Source organism: Vombatus ursinus, unplaced genomic scaffold (assembly GCF_900497805.2).
Source record: "Vombatus ursinus unplaced genomic scaffold, bare-nosed wombat genome assembly UNPS02014807.1, whole genome shotgun sequence".
NCBI classification, from domain to species: domain Eukaryota; kingdom Metazoa; phylum Chordata; class Mammalia; order Diprotodontia; family Vombatidae; genus Vombatus; species Vombatus ursinus.
Window position 1 is genome coordinate 7,839,491 of NW_020954585.1, and position 19,998 is coordinate 7,859,488.

The 19,998-nt window shown below is 38.5% G+C and overlaps 1 protein-coding gene across 1 annotated transcript; it reads left to right on the forward strand.

Moving 5' to 3' along the window:
* Positions 1–273: 273 nt before the first annotated feature.
* LOC114052000 (PDZ domain-containing protein 9-like) lies at positions 274–18,796 on the forward strand. The gene is made up of 5 exons (XM_027874408.1): positions 274–370; positions 8,047–8,240; positions 8,273–8,417; positions 16,309–16,417; positions 18,391–18,796. Exons 1-5 carry the CDS (start codon positions 274–276, stop codon positions 18,794–18,796), a joined length of 951 nt encoding a protein of 316 aa, XP_027730209.1.
* Positions 18,797–19,998: the final 1,202 nt, after the last annotated feature.

The window sequence follows — 19,998 nt, forward strand, 5'->3', positions numbered from 1 at the left end:
CTCCCATCCTGCACAATTAATGGTTCACTGACCTCAGTTTTTGCTTCAGGTGACTTCTGAGGGAATCAGGATGCTGAGTACTTTCCCTCAAGCTTAGTGGAGTGCCACACATGTATGTGTCTTGCCCCTGTTCCTCTGTTCTCCTTATCTGACTGAGCTCTGTTGTTCCATAGAGCACTGCAGCACTATCACAGCCTGAGCAAAAGTCTGCCAATTCAATCTCAATGGGCACTGGACCATCAAGGAGGCCTCCTTGCTAGGAGGGAAGGTGGCATGGAGCCACCTATTGGAAGCATGTGGGTCAGCTTGTGTAGCCTGCTTGGAGGAGTGTGGTGGGTGGTGGGGGAGGGGATGCTGAGTGAGCAGGTAGGTAGGGATTAACTTACTCTGTTGTTAGTTCATTGAGTTTTCAGCTTGTTTGGGTTCTTGGTGTCCTAGATGATGGAGACAATGAAATTGCTTTATCCCTTACATATTATTCCTATTTTGGAGAGGTATGAGAATTGGAGAAAGTTGTTGATAGTGTGACCTGGCAATGGTGGTAAGAAATTCAATGACTGACCCCTTCTCAAAATTCATCATTCCCTCCAACTACTTATTGCTGCCACTAAAGTAATTTTGTAATTTTGTTACCCAAGGCCACAAAAAGTACCAGAAATAAGTAGCATGAAAAATACTCCCAAATGACTTTTTAAAGGTAAACTCATTTGTTGGGGAGAGCACCAGTCTAGGACACAAGGTTTCCCTGAGAGGAAAATCTCCAAAACACTAACCTGTCAGGGAGGGAGAGTAGAGAGGTGCTTTATTTTATGTTGTATATAACCTTATGTTATTTGAAAATACTGTTGGGGCAGCTAGGTGGCACAGTGGATAGAGCACTGGCCTTGGATTCAGGAGGACCTGAGTTCAAATCTGGCCTCAGACACATAATGCTTACTAGTTGTGTGACCATGGGCAAGTCACTTAATCCCACTGCCTGCCTAGCCAAAGAAAAAAAAAGAAAATACTGTTAAAGTATAAAGCCATTTATAGTCATTTTAGTTCAAGCCAGTAAACCCAGTTTGAGATTGAAAGAGTGAAACCGAAAAGGGAAAAATGTTTCTCAGCTCAGGCCAATGTGGGAATGATCTGACTAGAGAGAGACTTTCTTAAATACCTATACCTTAGACTTCTTTGTGGACTTGGAGAGAAACTGAACAAGGAAAAGAGCCGATAGAAGAAGGTTGGTATGTTTTATTCAGGTAATCAGACACCCTACAACAAAGTACTCAGCTAAACTCCTATGTGGCTACATAAATAGGGAATTGAGGCCCAGAGGGCTGAGATGATATTGCCATATCCATGGGCTGGTGTTATTCAGTCATTCAATCATGTCTAACTCTTTGTAACCCCATGGATAATATATTGCACACCAAATCATTCTGTCCTCCACTATCTCCCAAAGCCTGTCCAAGTTCATGTACATTGCTTCCATTACACTATCTCATTCTCTGTCATCACTTTCTCCTTTTGCCTTCAATCTTTCCCAACATCAGGGTTTTTTCCAGTGAGTCCTGTCTAACGATTATGTGGCCAAAGTATTTAAGTTTCACCTTTAGTATTTGTTCTTCCAATGAACAGTTTGAATTAATTTCTTTAAGTATTGACTAATTTGATCTCCTTGCTGTGCAAGGGACCTTAAAATGTCTTCTCCAGCACAACAATTCAAAGCTTTGATTCTGTGGTGCTCATAGAGTAGTCTGATTCCAAATCTACTGCTCTCTCTGCCATACCATACTGCTTCTTTATTCTCTCTAAAAATTAAGTACAGTGCTTTTTATCACAGTAAGCTTCCTAGTAGAAAATACGGCTTAAGTATGTTTGCGGATGTTAATGGAGTGGTGGCCATTTTTCGTTCATTTAGTTTTTGCTTTTTGAATTGTTAGGTCAATCACTTTTGAGTAACCATGGACCTAATTCAAGAGATCCTATAATATTCTGGGTCTTAATGGAGTCAACACAATACATTAGCAAACAGGAGTATCTGATAAATCTTGTCATCTATACCAAGACATTCTCCATGTCACCAGCAAGGAGATATCTCTTTGTTTTTTGCTTAACTTGATATTAATAATCTGAAGGTCACTGGACAGAGATATTTATGTATACGGGCCGCACGCCGGCCCTCTGCCAGTCGTGCGCCAGTACCCACTTCTCTTAAAAGAAGTGCACTGCCAGAGTCTTACCCACTCCTGGGTCTTCGGTCCTCAGCCGGATCACCACACAGAGACAAGCCATCGGGAGGCACCAACACCAGAGCTTTATTCAGAGGCCAACACAGCAAACCATCATAGCAAGCCCAAACAGCAAGACCAGAGCAACAGGGCAGGAGCCAGGGGAGAGCGCACGTGTGTTCTGACCACGCTTGTTCCTAAGTACCTACTTAGCCCCTCCTCCCCAGCCCGCTACTAGCCAATGATTGTAGGGTCAGATACCGGAAGGGGCTGTCTGAGTTTAGCACACCAAGGGGGAGGGAGTGACGTAGGAGGCTAGGATTGGATACAGGAAGGAGGCATCTGGGATTGACGCATAGACAAGAGTACGTGACCTAGGAAGTCAGACTCAGGAGGGGACTGGGTCAGTGCTGCACAAAGGGACCCGGAGGTCAGGAAGGTCACAAGAGGCATCTGGGGATGACGTTGCATATAGGGAGGGGACTAAGCAGAGGGAACTCAGTCCTCTGCCATCCCACTCCCACGTGGCACCGCCCCTTGCCTCAGGAGCTCAGGCTCTGCTACTTCCTTGCACCCAGCTTATCTCATAGCACTGCCCAATTGCCTCATGGCTTCTCCGTATCCAGCCCATCCCAGTACACACGACTCTGCCTACCACAGTCCCTGCCTCGACTTCCAAAATACCCAGATCTTACCCTACCCTTGCCACAGCACCCAACCTGGTAGCTGCCAACATCAGACAGTCCCTCACATTTATGTGGTTGCATTTCTTAAAGAATTTTGTATAATTTTTACCATGCATAAGAGGCTCAGACTCTTTGTGGGAGGAGAGTTGTTAAAGCTGCCCTCATACCACTCCCTCCATATATTTTTTTATCCTGAATTTGACAAAAACCAAATAAGATGAGAATTTTCATATACAAAGTAGAACAGAAAAAGAGGATCACACATGTAACTGAGAATGGATTACAGAGTTTGTGTTTCTTTTTAAGTATAAAATAAATTCAACATGTTATTTTCAAAACTGATCTCAGCCTCCATTTTTTACTTCCTTCTGTTCTCTTCTGTGCATTTTAAAATTTCTTAGATTCTCTTTTCTCTTAATTTTTACTGCTAGCTCTTTTCTCCCCAAAAAACAACAACAAAAAGCCCCCAACAACCCATGTTCCAAGTATCAAATATGCACATTCAAGCAAAACAAATCCCCTCATTGGCTACGTTCACAAAATTCTCTTTCTGCACCTTGAGTTCATCATCTTTTTGTTGGGAGGTGGCAAGCATGTTTGTTTCATTATTTATCTTCTAGAATTGTGCTTTGTCATCGCATTGATCAGGTTCTTAAATCTTTAATTCTTTTCTTGACCATGTTGCTATTACATAAATATGTTCTTCTCAATTCTTTTTGTATCAGGTATACAAACCTTCCTAGGTTTCTATGAAACCATCCGCTTTGTCATTTCTTACGGTACAGTGATATTCCATTACTTTTACACACCACAATTTGTTCAGCTATTCACCAATTTCTTTTTGCTACCCTCACAACTGAATTTGACTTTAAAAGGTGCTATGGGAGGCAGGTAGGTGGCACAGTGGATAGAGTGCTGGGCTTGCAGTCAAGAAGACCTGTCAAATCTGACCTCAGATACTTTCTTAGCTGGGTGACCCTTGGCAATTCACTTAACCTCTGCCTATTTCAGTCTCTTCAATTGGTTAAAAAGAAAAATGGGAATAATAATAGTACTTACCTCACAGGGTTGTCCTGATAATCAAATGAAATAGAATTTGTAATTTGTTTAGTATAGTAGCACACAGTCAGTGCTTAACAAATTGTTCAAGGGGCAGCTAGGTGGCGCAGTGGATACAGCACTGGCCCTGAAGTCAGGAGGACCTGAGTTCAAATGTGCCCTCAGACCAAACACTTGCCACTTACTAGCTGTGTGATCCTGGGCAAGTCACTTAACCCCCAGTTGCCTAAAAAAACAAAAAACAAAAACAAATTGTTCTGTTCCTTCTTTTCACACAGCATGTCTCTGATGCTTTAATTGTGAAATTACTTTGGTGGAAGTTACAGGGAATAATAATCATAGCTAACATTCATATATTTCTTTAAGATTTATTAAGCATTTAACATATACAAGTGTCCCAAAAGTCTTAATATCGTTTTAAACAAACTACATTAAGACTTTTTGGACACCTTTGTATTATCTTTTTTGGTCCTCATAACAACCCTATGAGGTTTAGATATTACGGGAACGGAGCATGCTTGGATTTGCCTTTCCTGGCCAGTTATACAGAACACATGCAGATATTCTCTATCTGGTTCTAATCCAACAAGTGGAAATTTGGTAGATTTTTTTCCAGCTATGCATGACTGACAGCTTGGTACTATGTGATGATGCAAAGTCTTCTAATTGGCTGTGGAGCCACGAAAACTGATGACTGGAGTTTCTAAGAGAGAACTGAGTTTGCATACAAAAGGTTAGGACATTTCTATGTTTCTTTCTTTGTTGAGCTACTCAGTGGGGGAGGAGCAGCTGTCTATTCTCCCTCTCTCTACCACCGTATGTCCATGTCCATGAGCACATGGTACCTCTGTTTCTTTTGTGTTTATTCCTGATTTTAGGCAACAGTATTTTGGATGGGAATGTCCGTGTAAGCTGGCAAATTCAGGAGAGCCAGCGGTGCTCTGAGTCTCAGTAGCAAACAGCCAACAGAGTCCATCTCTTGATTATATTGGAGAAAGCAGGGTGAAGTATCTAAAAAGGAAGGATATTTTTTGCCTGACTTTTTTTTTCTTTCTTTTTTTTTTTTTAAGGCAGTTGGGGTTGAGTGACTTGCCCAGGGTCACACAGCTAGTAAGTGGCAAGTGTTTGGTCTGAGACCAGATTTCAACTCGGGTCCTCCTGACTTCAGGGCCAGTGTTCTATCCACTGCACCACCTAGCTGCCTCTTGCCTGACTTTTAAAGCGATAATAAAAATAATAAAAGGGGGTGGTGGTGTTGTAGTGTAGTAGATAAAAAAACTTGGCTACAAGTCCTGATTATGACACATATTAGCAGTGTGACTAAGGGCTCAGTGCCTCAGGTAACTGTCTAATAAACTAAGTTATGGGTGTTGAAGTGGATAGAGGGCTGGACCTGGAGTCAGAAAGATTTAGCTTCCTGAATTCAAATCTGGCTTCAGACACTTACTAGCTGTGTGATCCTGGGCACTTCACTTAATCCTGTTTGCCTCAGTTTCCTCATTTGTAAAATGAGCTGGAGAAGGAAATAGCAAACCACTTTTGTATCTTTGCCAGGAAAACCCCAAATGGGGTCATGAAGGGTGGGCATAATGGAGAAATGATTTAACAACAATTACTATCTTTTTTGTAAAAAATTCAAATTTATTTTATTTTCAGTTCCTAATTTTCTATCCTGTACCCCATCCATTGAGAAAGAAAAAAAAAACTATTGCAAATATGTATAGTCTTACAAAACAAATTCCCACATTAGCTCTGTTTTAAAAAAAAAAGAAAGAAAAAATATGCCTCAGTTTGAGTCTATCGCTTGTCTGTGTGGAGGTGGATAGTGTGTTTCATTATGATCAGAGTTACTAAGTCTTTCAAAATTGATTATTTAAAATATTTATTTAAATATTTATTTCAATTATTTAAATATTGCTATCATCACAGAAATTGTTCTGGTTCTGCTCATTTCACTTTGGATAAGTTCATAGAAATCTTTCCAGGTTTTTTTAAAATTATCCTTCTTCATTTCGTATAGCACAGAAGTACTCTATCCCATTCATAGACTTGTTTCCCAATCGATGACCATCCCCTCAATTTTCAATTCTTTGCCACCACAAAAAGAGCTGCTATAAAAACTGTTGTACATATGGGTCTTTTCCCTCTTTCTTTGATCTCTTTGGAGTATAGATTTAGTAGTAGTATCGTGTAAAGGATATGCACAATTTAATAATTTTAATAGCTTTTCAGGCAGAGTTCCAAATTGCTTTCCAGAATGGTTGAACTAGTTCATAGTTCCAATAGCAGTACACCAGTGGGCCCCTTTTTCTTCAGTTGCTCCAGCATTTGTCATTTTCCTTTTTGTCATGTTAGCTAACCTGACCAGGTGCAAGGTGAAACCTCAGAGTTGTTTAAATTTTAATTTCTCTAATTATTAGTGACTTAAAGCACTTTTAAAATATGACCATTGATAATTTGGATTATTTTCTCGGAAAATTGTCTATTAATATCTTTGACCATTTACTACTGGGGAATGGCTCTTTTTCCTGTAAATTTGACTCAGGTCCTCATATATCACAGAAATGAGATCTTTATTACAGAAATTTGCTCCAAATATTTTTCCTCCAGCATCCTGCATTTCTACCAATTTTAGCTCCAGTTTTTGTTTGTGCAAAAACTTTTAAATTTTATATAATCAAAATTATCCATTTTACCTTCTTTGAACCTCTCTATCTCTTGTTTGGTCATGAATTCTTCCGTTATCTATAGATGGGTTCTTGTTTGTTAATATCCTGCAACTTTGTGTTTGTTCCGTTTGTCTTCTTAATGCTACAGACACACAGGAAATTCATCCTTCCAAGCTATGTTTATTGTGTTACATAGAAAAGAAAATGAAATAACATCTTTGGGAGCTCAGAGTTGACTGAAGACATCATATTGTATTAACATATGGATTGATTTAAAGAGATTTCAAGATGTAATCAAACCAAGAGATTAAAATTTTAAATAGTATAGGTAGAAAGATAATTTTTAATGAACATTTAATAGTTTAATCGGTAGTTTAATGAAATTTAGTAGGTAGTTCAATGAAAACCTAGGTGGGATTTAAAAATTTCAATATTACAAACAAAAAAAACACATGGGAGATGAGGGTGGTATCATTAAGGAATTCTTCTATACTTAAGCTGGTTGATTTTTGGTTATTAACATTGATTACTGATTATTAACATTTAAAAAATGACATTTCCTTTTCTTCATTCTTCTTGGTTTACTTTTTGTATCTGCCTAGTCTGAGAAGAACCATTTTGTTTCTTGTGTGCTGATGATACAAATCTAAGACTTCTGTTTCTAGGATTTGGGGCAAAAGTTTAACCTTATTCCAATAAAACTTTTCTTTGTTGAAGTAGTGTTTGCCTTCTTCGTTTTTAGATTAGTTAAACAGCTTTCAGTGGAAAAGGGAAGTTTTAGGTGCTAGTCCTAAAAGTATTTCATCCTTTACTTTATTTATACTGTAATTCTTCTTGTCTTTAAAGAAACACATCATTACTTGAGGAATCGTTTTGAAGTTAACTTTTGTAAAGTGGTGAGCTCACTAAAATGGCTTTTGGTGATTAAAAACCTGCTCAGTTTCTCAAGGGATCCTTTATTGAAGTATTCCTATTCATCGGGGGAATTCAGTAGCCATCTTTTGGCAGGACTATACCATCAATAAACCTTCCTTGAGCAAATGGGATCTCCTCACGAAGTCCACAGTTTTCCCCAGAAGACTGCTGCAGTGCAGGGAGGAGTTCTTTATGTCTAGTCAGAATTTTTCTTTTAATAATTGAAATCCATTTATTTTTGCATCATTATCATTTTCCCAACAAAATCCTTCATATCATCTTCCCTCCTAAAACAACAAGCATTTACTAAGTGTTTACCACGTGTAAAGGCACTGTGCTAAGCCCTGGGCATACAGTGTGGAAAGGCAAAAACATGGTCCTTGCCCAAAGGGTGCTCACAACTGAAGGGCAAAGCACACTTAAGTGTTCAGGCCACGGCATCTTACCTACTTCCCTTTCTCCTCTTATCCCCTTAACACCCTTCTGTTGCTCTTCCTTCCCAAGCTTCCTTCCCACTCCTCGAGGAAGTCCCTGAGCAAGCTCCCACTCTCTGCTCCTCCCCTCTAGCCTCGCCAGGGTTTAGAGGACGCCAGTGCGGCTGCGTAGCACCCCCTGGCGGCCTATCCTGGAGCGCACGCGTCGCCTTAGCCCCGCGCTCACGGAGCATGCTCCGTGGTTGCCGCCTCGAGCTGCCTCCTGTGGCGTTCGAAACCGTTAGCGGGAGTTGGAGGCGACGCTTCGTCTCTTCGGGGGAAGTGGGGACATCTCGCCCCGACCTTGCCCCTTCCCTCCCCCGCCTCTCTCCATGGACCCCGTTTTCGGGGCTGTGGACCTCCGGCGCAAAGCCTTGGAGGAAGACAACGTTCCTTTTGATGGTAAGGCAGGTGATGAGAGCGCAGGACCCCCGCCGGCGAGCCCTCGAGTTCCCGGGGCACCTGGCTGAGGCGTGTCCGAGGCAGCGTTTGAACCCAGGCCCTGTGGCCGCCACACTGGGCCGCCTCTGAAGCTGGTGGGGGGAGGGGATGTTAGTCCTGCATGGGGACCAAGGGATGTCAGGACAGAAATGTCGCAGCCTCCACCCTCAGGGAGCTTCCTGCCTAGGCAACCTTGGCAAGTGTCTTCACTTCAGAGAACTTGAGCCCTCTGCCATGAACCGGCTTTGTGGCCTTGGAGGAGTCGCTTCCAGTGCTCCTTCTGTGAAAATCGAGAAGGTTGTTTCAATAAACATTTGTTAAGCAGTTACTGTGTGCCTGGCACTGTACTAAGAGCAGGGCCACAAAGAAGTCGAAACAGTTCTTGCCCTCAAGGAGCTCATCTTCGAATGGGGGAGACAACATGCAAATAACTACCTACAAAATATATACTGGGTAAATTGGAAGTAGTCTCATAGGGAAAGGCATTAGCATTAAAGGGGACCTGACTAGAAGTGGGTAGATTTAAGATCTCAGTGGTACCCTCCATATCTCAGTTTCTGTAAAATAGGAATAATATATTGGCCTTGGAAAAAAAAGCATCTGTCCTCTCAGTTCTTTTGGCCAGGAATTTTGGGAAAAACTAATAATAGCAGACTATTTATAGGTTTAATGACATTATTTAATATGACAACATTGTTAAATAGGTGCTGTTCTTACCCAGTTTTATAGATAAGTGAGGTTCAGAGAGGTTAAGTCCTTGTCTAGGCTAGGGTCACACAGCTAAGTTTAAAATGCTGTCTTCCTGACACCGAGTCCAATGTTTTATACACTATGCCACAGAGTCTAGAGCAATATATAATTTAAGATGTATTATTATTCTCAATCAATAATTTTTTATTTCACTTATGCAGGAGGCCACTAAATTGTGGTAAAATTTAAATAATGGATTTTCACAGTTCTGGATTTCTTGAGCTTCGTGGAAGGACATCTACTACCCTTCCTTTCCTTTGCACTCTTTGGTGACCCTTGTTTTCTCACACATTTCTGGGAAACAGATAGTTAGTCATAGTGAATTGCTGGTTAGGCTAAGTGTTTGCTTCTACAGACATGTCCCTTCCAGAGCTTTGTTGGTGAAAGTAAAATTAGGTAGATGAAGGGGTATAAATATATTAATCATGGACAGACTCTTTCTCCAGCTTCAAGGAATAGGTTGCCAGATCACATTTGAGCATTTCAATGCCCTAAGTGGCACTTTAGGGAGGTGGAAGCTGGAGAAAGGGCACTATTTAGTAGTCTAAAAAGTCTTATTTAATTTTTTACTTCCAAAATAAGAAGATACATGGAATCAGAGAAGGGTCTAAAAAGAGCAAATCATGTCATTTTTCTTTAAAAGATGATTTGTGAAATACTGGAAAGAGAATTATCCATGACCTGAAAACAATTACTGCCAAAAGCATTTCACTGGGAAAGTACTTAATGGATTAAACTTTTTAAAAATAATTCTTTAATCCTTAAAATGTCTATTATGAAACTTATTTCCATAGAAAATAGATGTTAGATAGACATTACTGTCTTTCTTTCTGTTTAAAGAGGTGTTTCCACTTCTAAAAGACCCTTCACAACACGCCTTGAGCACAACAATGAAGACCTCTCTTAAAATGAGAACCCAAGGACTAGGACTAATTATCTTCCAACATGGGCCCTATCTCCAGATACTCAGTCTTGTGGAGAAAGGAACGGCTGCCAAGGATGGAAGACTAAAGCCAGGTGATCAATTGGATACCTAGGTCTTATAGATTAATATAGATTAATTTATATAGATTGTGTAGATTAATTTATAGATTAACTTCTTCAATCCACCTAGAAGTTACATTTATTCCATTTCAGATGCTAGCTGTAGTGTGTTATGTCCATCTTGGTAAGTGAGACTTTCTCAATTGGCTAAATGCTCTTTGTCCTGATTGGTCAGGATTGATGGTTTTCTAGGTGGGTTAAGGTTTTCTCTTTAGAAGAGGAAAGAAATATTTTGAATTAAATCCAGCAAGTATTTATTGAGTGCCTATTGTGGAAGCTGGGAATGAAATGTAAGACTGCTTCTGCTTTTAAAGAAATTAAAATCTTATTGAGGAGACATTTATATAGCTATAGTAATTAGAAATAGTACAAAACAGTAAATTATCAAATGTTAAATTGCAGATAATCAAGTAGCATAATATATGGTATTGACTAATAGTTGATATGAGTGATTAGTTGTTCAGTCCAAAGATATTCATTGAGTGCTTACTATGTGGCAGATGGTATTTTTTATACAGAGTAAGGAGACAACATGTAAATAAGTATATACATAGTAGATGGGAAGTCATTTCAGAGGGGAAAGTGGTAGCAGCTGGGGAATGGGAAAAGCTCCTGTAGATTGAGCTGAGGCTTGAAAGAAGTAAGGATAGCTTAAAGAGTCAGAAGGGAAGGAGTAGAGCATTGAAAGGCAGAGTGGAGTGGGACAGGAAGGGAGACAATGCAAAGGCTGGGAGATGGGAGTGCTGTGTTGGCTATAACTGGGGGGAGAGTGTCATAGAATGTATGGAGGGGACTGAAAGGAAGGGGTCAGAGTATGTATGATATGTATTATGAGCTTTAAATGCTAAACAGAGGGATTTGCATTTGATTCTAATGGAAATAAGGAGCCACTAGAGTTTCTTGAGTGTGTGTGGGAGGGGGCAGTGTCATGGTCAAATATATGCTTTAGGAAAATCACTTTGGCATCCTTCACTTTAAGTGAAGGTTGGATTGGAATGGGGAGAGACTTGAGGCAAGGAGACCAGTTAGAAAGCTATTGCAGTAGTCCAGGTGAGAAGTGACAAGGGGCTGAACTAGAGTGGTGGCTACATGTGGTGAGAAGTGGACATATAGGTGTAATGTTGTGAAGGTTGAAACACCAAGATTTGGCAATAGATTCCATCTGTGGTGAGAGATAGTGAGAAGTTGAGGATGACACTTAGGTTTTGAGTCTGGATGACTTGGAAGGGTGGTACTGCCCTCAACAAAAATGAAGTTGGGAAGAGGGATGGGTTTGAGGGAAAGATAAGTTATTTTATTTTGAGATGCCTACATTTTTGTTTAATTATCTGCAATTTAACATTTGATAATCTACTGTTTTGTACTATTTCTAATTACTTTAGCTATATAAATGTCTCCTCAGTAAGATTTTAATTTCTTTAAAGACAGAGGCAGTCTTTGATATTTCCAGAAGGCAGTTGGTGAGAAGGGATTAGAGATTAGGAAAGAAATTAGATAAGGGAATCATCTGCATAGAGATTCAACAAGCTAAGTGCTGGAGAGTACTAAGACAAAAAAGAGATAGCCTCTGCCCTTGAGGACCTTACTTACATTCCACTGGAGGATATAGCTTGTATGTAGATAAGTAAATATTATACACACACACACACACACACATATGTATATATATGCACACACACACACACAAGATAAACATATGTGGGGGGGGATAGGGAAACACTAACAACTGGATGAAATCAGGAAAGGCCTTTTATAGGAAATAGAACCTAAACTGGGCCTTGAAGGGAGGGATTTCCAAGAAGCTGAGATTAGGAAGAACATTTGTCATGGATTACAGCTTGTGCAAAGGCACAGAGACAAAACATGGCGTGTTTACAGGGAGCAGTTAGCTGGTATATTTATATAAAATAATGTATAATTAGTTTGGGAAAAAAAAAAAGGAAAAATTGGCTGAAATTGGATTGTGAAAGACTTCAAATGCCAAACAGGAGTTTGTGTTCTAGAGTCATTAGGGACTCAAGATAACTGTAGGAAAATGACATAGTTGGATCTCTGTTTTAGGAGTATCAACTTAGCAACTGTGTGGGAGAGATATTGAAGAAGAGAGAGGTTGGATTTGGGGAGGTAAGTTAGGAGTGTGTTGCTCTTGGCTAGTGGAGAGGACCTGAACTGGGGTGGTTTTGGTTTGAATAGAGAGAATGGATTTAAGACATGTTGTAGAGGTAGAATCAACAAGTCTTAGCAATGTGACATATAAAAAAGTTTGAGAGACATAGTTTCTGAGTGATTAATCATTTTATTAATTATTGCTAGCAGATAATTAACAAAAGGGGTCAGTGGCACTCTCAAATGTCAAAGATGCATCCTGGTGGCTTTTTGATGCTTATAATGCCCTTGGAAGAGTGGGTGTTCCTGACAGATGGCAATCAACTCTGATTGGTTAACAATTAATGAAAAGAATGAACATTATAATGAGAGATGGACCTATTCTAATGAGGGACTGGGAGACTTGACTGTTCACTCAGATCTGTCTGACTAGAACACATTTGGCTGGATTTCACCCAGATTAGATTTTCTTTGTAAGGTGTTTCTAGTTGGGTGGGGCAACAATTCCACCTAGATAAGATGGCCTAAGTGTGGTAAATTTTTGGGCAAGGTCAGAGGTTTCCTTGAAAGACTAGACTTTGAATGAAGGAACAGGTTAAGGAGAAAACCCTGGATCTCCCCAATAATTGCTTATCTCTCAGCAATATATGCCCCAAAGAGGAGTTTATTATGTGATACAGAAAACCTGTGCCCAGGCCTAGAGAGGTTAGAGGCAGGGGCTGGAGATAACTGAGTTTGGAGCCTGGGAGAGGGGAGATCAGGTAGCTGGAGTTTTAGGGAAAGGCTTTATCCAAGGAGGTAGAGCTTGAGCCAAATTTTGAAGGCTGCATTGGATAGGAAGAGAAGGGGAAGAGCATTCCAGGAGGAAGGAAGAATATGAACAAAGAGGCTAAGCAGAGGTTCTTAACTTGGGGTCTGTGATTTAAAAAATTTTTTTTTGAAAATTGTATTTTGACATTATTGGTTCCCTTTGTGATTCTTTGTACTTTTATGCATTTAAAAACATTCTTCTGAGAAGGAGACAGGCTTTACGAGACTGCCCAAGGGATCCATGACACAAAAAAAAGCAAAAAAAAAAAAAAATAGCCCCTGTTAGGTTGGTGACTGACTGACCTGATCAGAATAGACTATTCATAGAGAGAGATTAGAATTAGGTTATCAAAGGCCTTCCTTGTCATTATGAGCCAAAGCTTTTGTCTTCTAAGCAATGGGGAACAATTTCAGATTCTTTAGCAGAATAGTGGCATGCTAGAAGTGGTGATTTACGAAGAGTGAAAGGATTAGAAACATAGATAAAATGGTGAGTGGTCCTGGTGAATGAGGTAAAAAACTCCAATTTCATAGTTCACTTATAATATGATATTTCCTTAGAGATAGATATTGTTGTAAGCAAGTTTTTCCATAAAAATACAGTATTCTAAAGACTGAATGAATTAAACAAAAATACAGAATTGATAATTGTGTAAATAAACCCAGCTTACTTTTTTAAGATAATCTCCAAATGGATTTATTAAAGGAAAAGGGAACAGCGCTTTGGGCTGTATGTACAAATGAAAGAGTTGGATCTAACTGGTCATCTAGGATAGTCTGCAGTCCTCTTTGTTCTCCTGAATCAATCTGAAAATCATGGTGTTAACGTTGAGTGCCCAAATGGGATGGTGTGGGACTGTATAGTTGTTAATGTAAAATGGAAACCAAGAACAATTGATAGCATCAGTACAGTTTCGGGGGTTACAGTTTCAGTGGTTTCACAGAATTTAAAGTTATTCTTGAAAAAAATGAAAGGGCCCAAACCTTTTTATAATAAGCCAGTTGCATTATTCTCAGCCTGTGGGTTTTGAAGTATACCTGTAATTTATCCTTTTAATTCTCAGTGCCAATAAATAATTCTAAGATCTCAGCACCTGGCACAATATTTTGGTTCTCAAAAAATGTTGAGTTTCTAGATGATATGCCTAGCTTTTGATCCAGAGCCCTCAAAATCTATTATTTCTTAGCACCAGAAACTTGATTCTGATTTCTGAGCATTTAATTTTTTATAGTTATGGTTCATTGCCATTGGTTTTGGTTAATTGCTTTGAACAGGGTTAATTTACTGTAAGAAATTCCTGTCAAATATTGCTTGCCTTTAGAACTTGTTAAGTACTCTCGAGCCTTAATGCTAACTCTAACAGAGGTTTTAATCAATTAAAATGACTTGGAGAGTATAGGTTTCTTGCCAGCCTGCTGCTCTTTTCAAATGACAGGTGTACTAATTTAATTGTTTGGTGGATCTGTTATCTCCTCTGTGTGTGGGCATTTCAGCCAACTCTTGTCCATTTCTTCCTATAAATACTCCACAGGAGTACAAAACAGTACCCACTTATTCCATATCTTACCCTTGACTCTCATTAAATTATCAGTCATACATCTCTTGGATGATATCTTTTGTGTATACAATTCCTTGTTTGTTATACACTGCTGCTCATTTATGTCTATCATGGATCTCTTCATTGCTGAGGTTGTGGTATCAAATGATTTGCAGCCACAAACCATCACTGGTACTTGAAAAAAAAAAAAAAGGATGGGCTTTTCTTTCAGGAAAGAACTTGACATCATTGAAATATACAATCCTGTCTTAGTATACAGAGTAAAAATAAAAACTATGACCTCTGGTAGTGGTATGGATTTCTATAAGGATGGTGTTACAAATGCTTCCTGTAGTCCAGGGGTGGGGAACCTTCGACTTCAAGGTCACATATGGCTTTCTAGGTCCTCAAGTACAGCCCTTAATAAATCCCCTTAATAAAAGGATTTGTTCTGTAAAACTTGGACTGTCAAAAGGCTACCTAGAAGGCCACATGTGGCCTGAGGCCTCAGGTTCCCTGTCCCTGGACTAGACTACCTAGAAAGTTATAAAAATTGTTAAGAAAATCTGGGAGAGGATGGTCAGAAATGTCAGATGCTGCAGAGAGGTCTAGAAGAATGAGGATCAAGAAAAAAAGCCATCTCTTAATTCTTCAAATATTATCATTGTGCCATAAGACATGAAAAAAGGATCATTTTCAGAGAAATCTAGGAAGACATATGAATTGATACAGATTGAACAGTGACTACAACATTGTAAAGACAAACAACTTTGAAAGGCTTAAGAATTAGAATCCAGCCAGTATTCCAGAGGATCAGTGATGAAACATGGTACCCACATCCTGAGAGAGTGAGAGAGAGATGATGTATCAAGCAGAGTAAGAATACATTTTCCAATGTGGCCATTGTAGGTGGGAATTTATTTTGCATGACTGCATATTTGTTCAAAGGATTTTATTTTTATTTTGCTTTTTTCCCAGCCAGTGGTAGACTGAGATAGGAAGAGAGGGCCTAGGCACCCCACACCTCCCCGAGAGAGAGAGAAAAGGTTATTGAAACATTTTTTAAATACACAGAATAGAACAGAAGGCCAGAAAGAACTACAAATAAACAGGAAAGCTTTAAAAGTTGCATGTTGAATTTATTATATGTTTAAAAAGAAAAGCTGTACACAAGAGGATTTGGTTTCATAAACAGTCCTCTTTTTCTGCACTATGGTATATATGGACATGTCCATTTTATGTGTTGAAGTTAGAATAAAAATATATTTGAAAGATTATTAATAACTTTGGAAGCAATTTCAGTTGAATAACAAAGTCAGAAGTCAGATTGCCAAGGCTTGAGAAATGATATGAGAAATGGAGGCAGTAAGAGTACAGCTATTTCTAGAAGTTGGGCTGTGAAATGGAGCAAAGATATAGGACAATAACTAGAGGTAATGGTAAGGTTTCAAATTGATTTGGTATGCTTTAAACTGTTAAGTAAATTGCTGGGGGGCGGTTTTCAACTTTTTTTTTAGGTGATGTTCTGATTTCAGTCGGCCATTCAAATGTGTTAGGATATACACTTCGAGAATTTTTACAGCTTTTGCACCATATCCCCATAGGTGCAATACTCCAAATCAGAGTTTACCAAGATTTTATTGACATACCACCAGAATGGCAAAACATAGATGACTTAATTCCTGAGACTAAGCCTGCAGCAGTAATAACTCAGTAAGTGGGTTTTTTTTCTCAACATTTTCTATTTTGATATAAATTTATTATGTGGTGAAAAATATTTATGTAGATAAAATGTGATCCATGTTTAAAGGGAGAGTGGATCAGATGGGTAGAAAAGATATTGGTGATAATTAGGATTTGCTGAGTTTTGAAGCACATTTCTAAAATTATTGTTCTGGTATACAGCATTATGTGTTAGGAAAATACATTTTCCCCACAACAGATTCATTCAAGTACTTCCCTGATTTCACTAATCAAAAAACCTTTCTTCCTAATTTTCCCTAGTTATTCCTATTTTATGTTGCTGTTAAATCTAGCAGTCATGTACAGCTCATACTTTATGGTGCTTTAAGGCTTATGGGACACTTCACACCAACCCTGTTTGACAGTAGTATATCTCCTTCCTTTTACAGATAAGGGCACCTTGAGGGTCAGGAAAGTTAAGAGCCTGTAGTCACACTACAGTTTTGGAACTAGGATATGAACCCAGGTCTCTTGATTTCCAAGGCCAGTGTGCTTTCTCTACATCATGCTGCTGCTTGTCTATAAGACTGTATTGACAAGTACACATTTTACTAAGAATGAGAAATGACCTATGGTCATTAATTTAAAATAATGCAATCATCTGAACATGTTGGGACCAGAGAGAATAGGATGAGCTTGTGAATATGTAGGATCTAAGGTCTTTTGAGTTTTCTATAAAGCTGGATCTAAACTCAAAACAGTAAGACTTAGCCATAAGTAAGAACAATTTTGTTCTATTTGCATATAGTTAAAAGTTGGTAAATTTATTGTGCAGAGTAATTAAATCCTTATTAACAAATCAAGTTGGCAGTGACCTGAGAACTAATTGGTAAGTTAGTGATTATAATACCAACTTCATGAAATGTCAGTGTATTATATTATAGTTTGGAAGCAGAATACACTGGAGTTCACTTTTCACAAATACATGTTTACCCATCTGGGTGGTAACAGGACTACATGTGAGTAAGGGTGGATAGTCAGGTGTGTGTGTATATGTGTGTGTGTGTGTGTGTGTGTGTGTGAGTATGTGAGAAAGAGAGAGAGAGAGAAAGTGAGAGTAAGAGTGTGAGAATTAGGAGAGGTTCAAATGTCATGAGGAAAGGTGACGGATAGCATAAAACTATCCTTCAAATGAAAGAAAACAAAGGCAAGTTACAGAAAAGTTGTTGGAGGTCCTTATGAAAAAAAAAAAGATGTAATTAAGTGAGCAGCAAGAGGACCCTTGGATGGAAAGTGGTAAAAGAACTACAAAGCAATATATAGAAACACAAGACTGAATATTTAATTTCATTAAGCAGTAGATATGAAAAGAAGCAGTGACTTCCTAGCATTACTATAAATAGAACTCTGCCATTTTGAAGGTACTCAACCATTTCATTTGAACCCCCAAAAGATACAGTTGCTTTGTGATATCATTTCACCTTTACTCAGTCTCTAGAGAGAAGTCAAAGGAGGCCAGAAATGTAGTAGCACCAATGGACTCCATACTCCTTTAGGGACTGAACTGGATGCAGTAAGAATAAAGCATTGACCTTTAGTTCTCACTATCACTCATAGAAAAAGCCTGAGCTTAATTTTAACATAGTTCTTATGAATTGTGCAAGGTATTTTAAAGTAAAGTCTAGGTATAGAAAAGATTAAAGGTTACTTAAAATTTTTAAAAGGGAGATTAATGCAGATTGTAGGACAATTCATTTAAGAATTCTAAAAATACTGCAAATATCTTTTTTTAATCATTTATTTATTTATTGGCGAGGCAACTGGGGTTAAATGACTTGTCCAGGGTCACACAGCTAGGAGATGTCAAGTGTCTGAGGCTGGATTTGAACTCAGGTTCTCCTGACTCCAAGTCCATAGCTCTGTCTACGTGGTTCTATGCCACTTAGCTGCCCCAATACTGCAAATTTTAAAATCTATTTCATTACTTATTCTTCCCATTTTAGCACATCAAGGAAATATGAGCAGGAAGAAGATACATCTTTCTCTAGTAGTGAGGATGATGAAGATGTCCAGTTAGATGAACGATTTAAGTACTATAAGTCTCCACAATCATTTCAGCATCATTCTACAAGGAAGCTGTCATCAATCTCCACAGACTGGCATGGATATAAAAAAAAGAATCATATATTTACTGTAGGAGAAGACATCGGATGTGATGTTATGATTCATAAGAATTCTGATGAGCAGAACATGGAGGTTCCAAAAGACTTTAGAGCACCTTCCCCATATTGGACAATGGTAAAACAAGACAGTGACTTTTCTTCTACTTCCTCTTCTACATCAGATGCTTTTTGGCTTGAAGATTGTGCCTGTGCTCAACAGGAAAAGGACCAATATTTTACTACATAGGAAGATGATTTAATTCAGGATCAGATGTTTAATTTTCCATGCCATTGAAGTGCTAAAGGTTTAATTTTAGCACATCATTATATATAGATTTATTTTACAAAGGGATGCATTCTTCCCAGCTGAGTATATAGAAAGCAGTTGTAATCCAGAAGCCTCCATGGATCTTTTTTAGGCGATATCGAAACATAATTATAACTAGCTCTGCAACTTCCATTCTCAAAAGAGCAACACAATCCAGAATACTTTGATCCTGTCCTTGAGAGAATGAATCAGTGCATATGAATATAATGCTATGGGATTTTAGTGGCAGAATGAACTATGAGGATGTCAAAACATTGATCTTCAACCTCTTAAGGTAAAAGGAATAGACTTTGGCTCAGGTCAATGTATACAGAATATAATTACCCCACACTTTGATATATAAAACAGATAAATTCTAGGATGATCATTTACTTAGAAAGTTATTACTTTCAAAAGGGTTCTCTTAGGTTGTGTGATCTACTGTATTAAGTGTTGGTTTATGTTTTACTCCTTCAGAGAGAAGAGACCTTGTGAGAGGAAAACTGAAAATGAGCTGTAACCTTAATTGTTTAGAAAACAAGACTTTGATTTACATTCAATTTATGCAGTCTTTCTTAAATGTACCTACCATGGAGAAATCCAGTTATTTAATTTTACCTAAATGGTAACTACTACCTCTATGAATTATTTAAAAGTTATCTAACAATTCTGAAATATTGAATTGACTGTATCCAGTTAGCTCTACCAAATTTCTAATAATCTTTTTTCAAAAATGTATTTTTTTAAATCAGTTATTTCCCCCATCCTCATTTCTTTTGAGAAAGAAAAAACAGTGATTCAATGTTCTGAGCCAAGTAATCCTTTATCTCCTTGCCATGGTGGTGGAGAGTGAGGGAAATTTTGTTTATCTCTTTTCTGGAAGTTTCATTGATATTTTAGTAACTTAAAAGTTCAGCTATATATTGTTTTCTTCTGCTTTTTCATATACATCTCTGGTTTCTGATTTTTTCATTTGTTATTTTTTACTGCACAATTAGATTCCATAATTTTTCAGCCATTCTTCCAACACCAGCTTTGTTTCGAGTTCTTTGGTACTACAAAAAACCTTTGTTTCTGTGATCATTGGCTCTGGGGAGTTTTCCAAATTGAAATTAATTCCAAATTGAAAGTCACAATGACTG

Bases quoted from the DNA above. Each gene is read 5' to 3' on its own strand.
- LOC114052000 (XM_027874408.1), top strand. From the start codon at position 274: ATGGAGCCACCTATTGGAAGCATGTGGGTCAGCTTGTGTAGCCTGCTT. The intron at 8,418-16,308 runs GTAAGGCAGGTG...ATATCCCCATAG, and splicing joins AGACAACGTTCCTTTTGATG to GTGCAATACTCCAAATCAGA. The intron at 16,418-18,390 runs GTAAGTGGGTTT...TTCCCATTTTAG, and splicing joins CCTGCAGCAGTAATAACTCA to CACATCAAGGAAATATGAGC.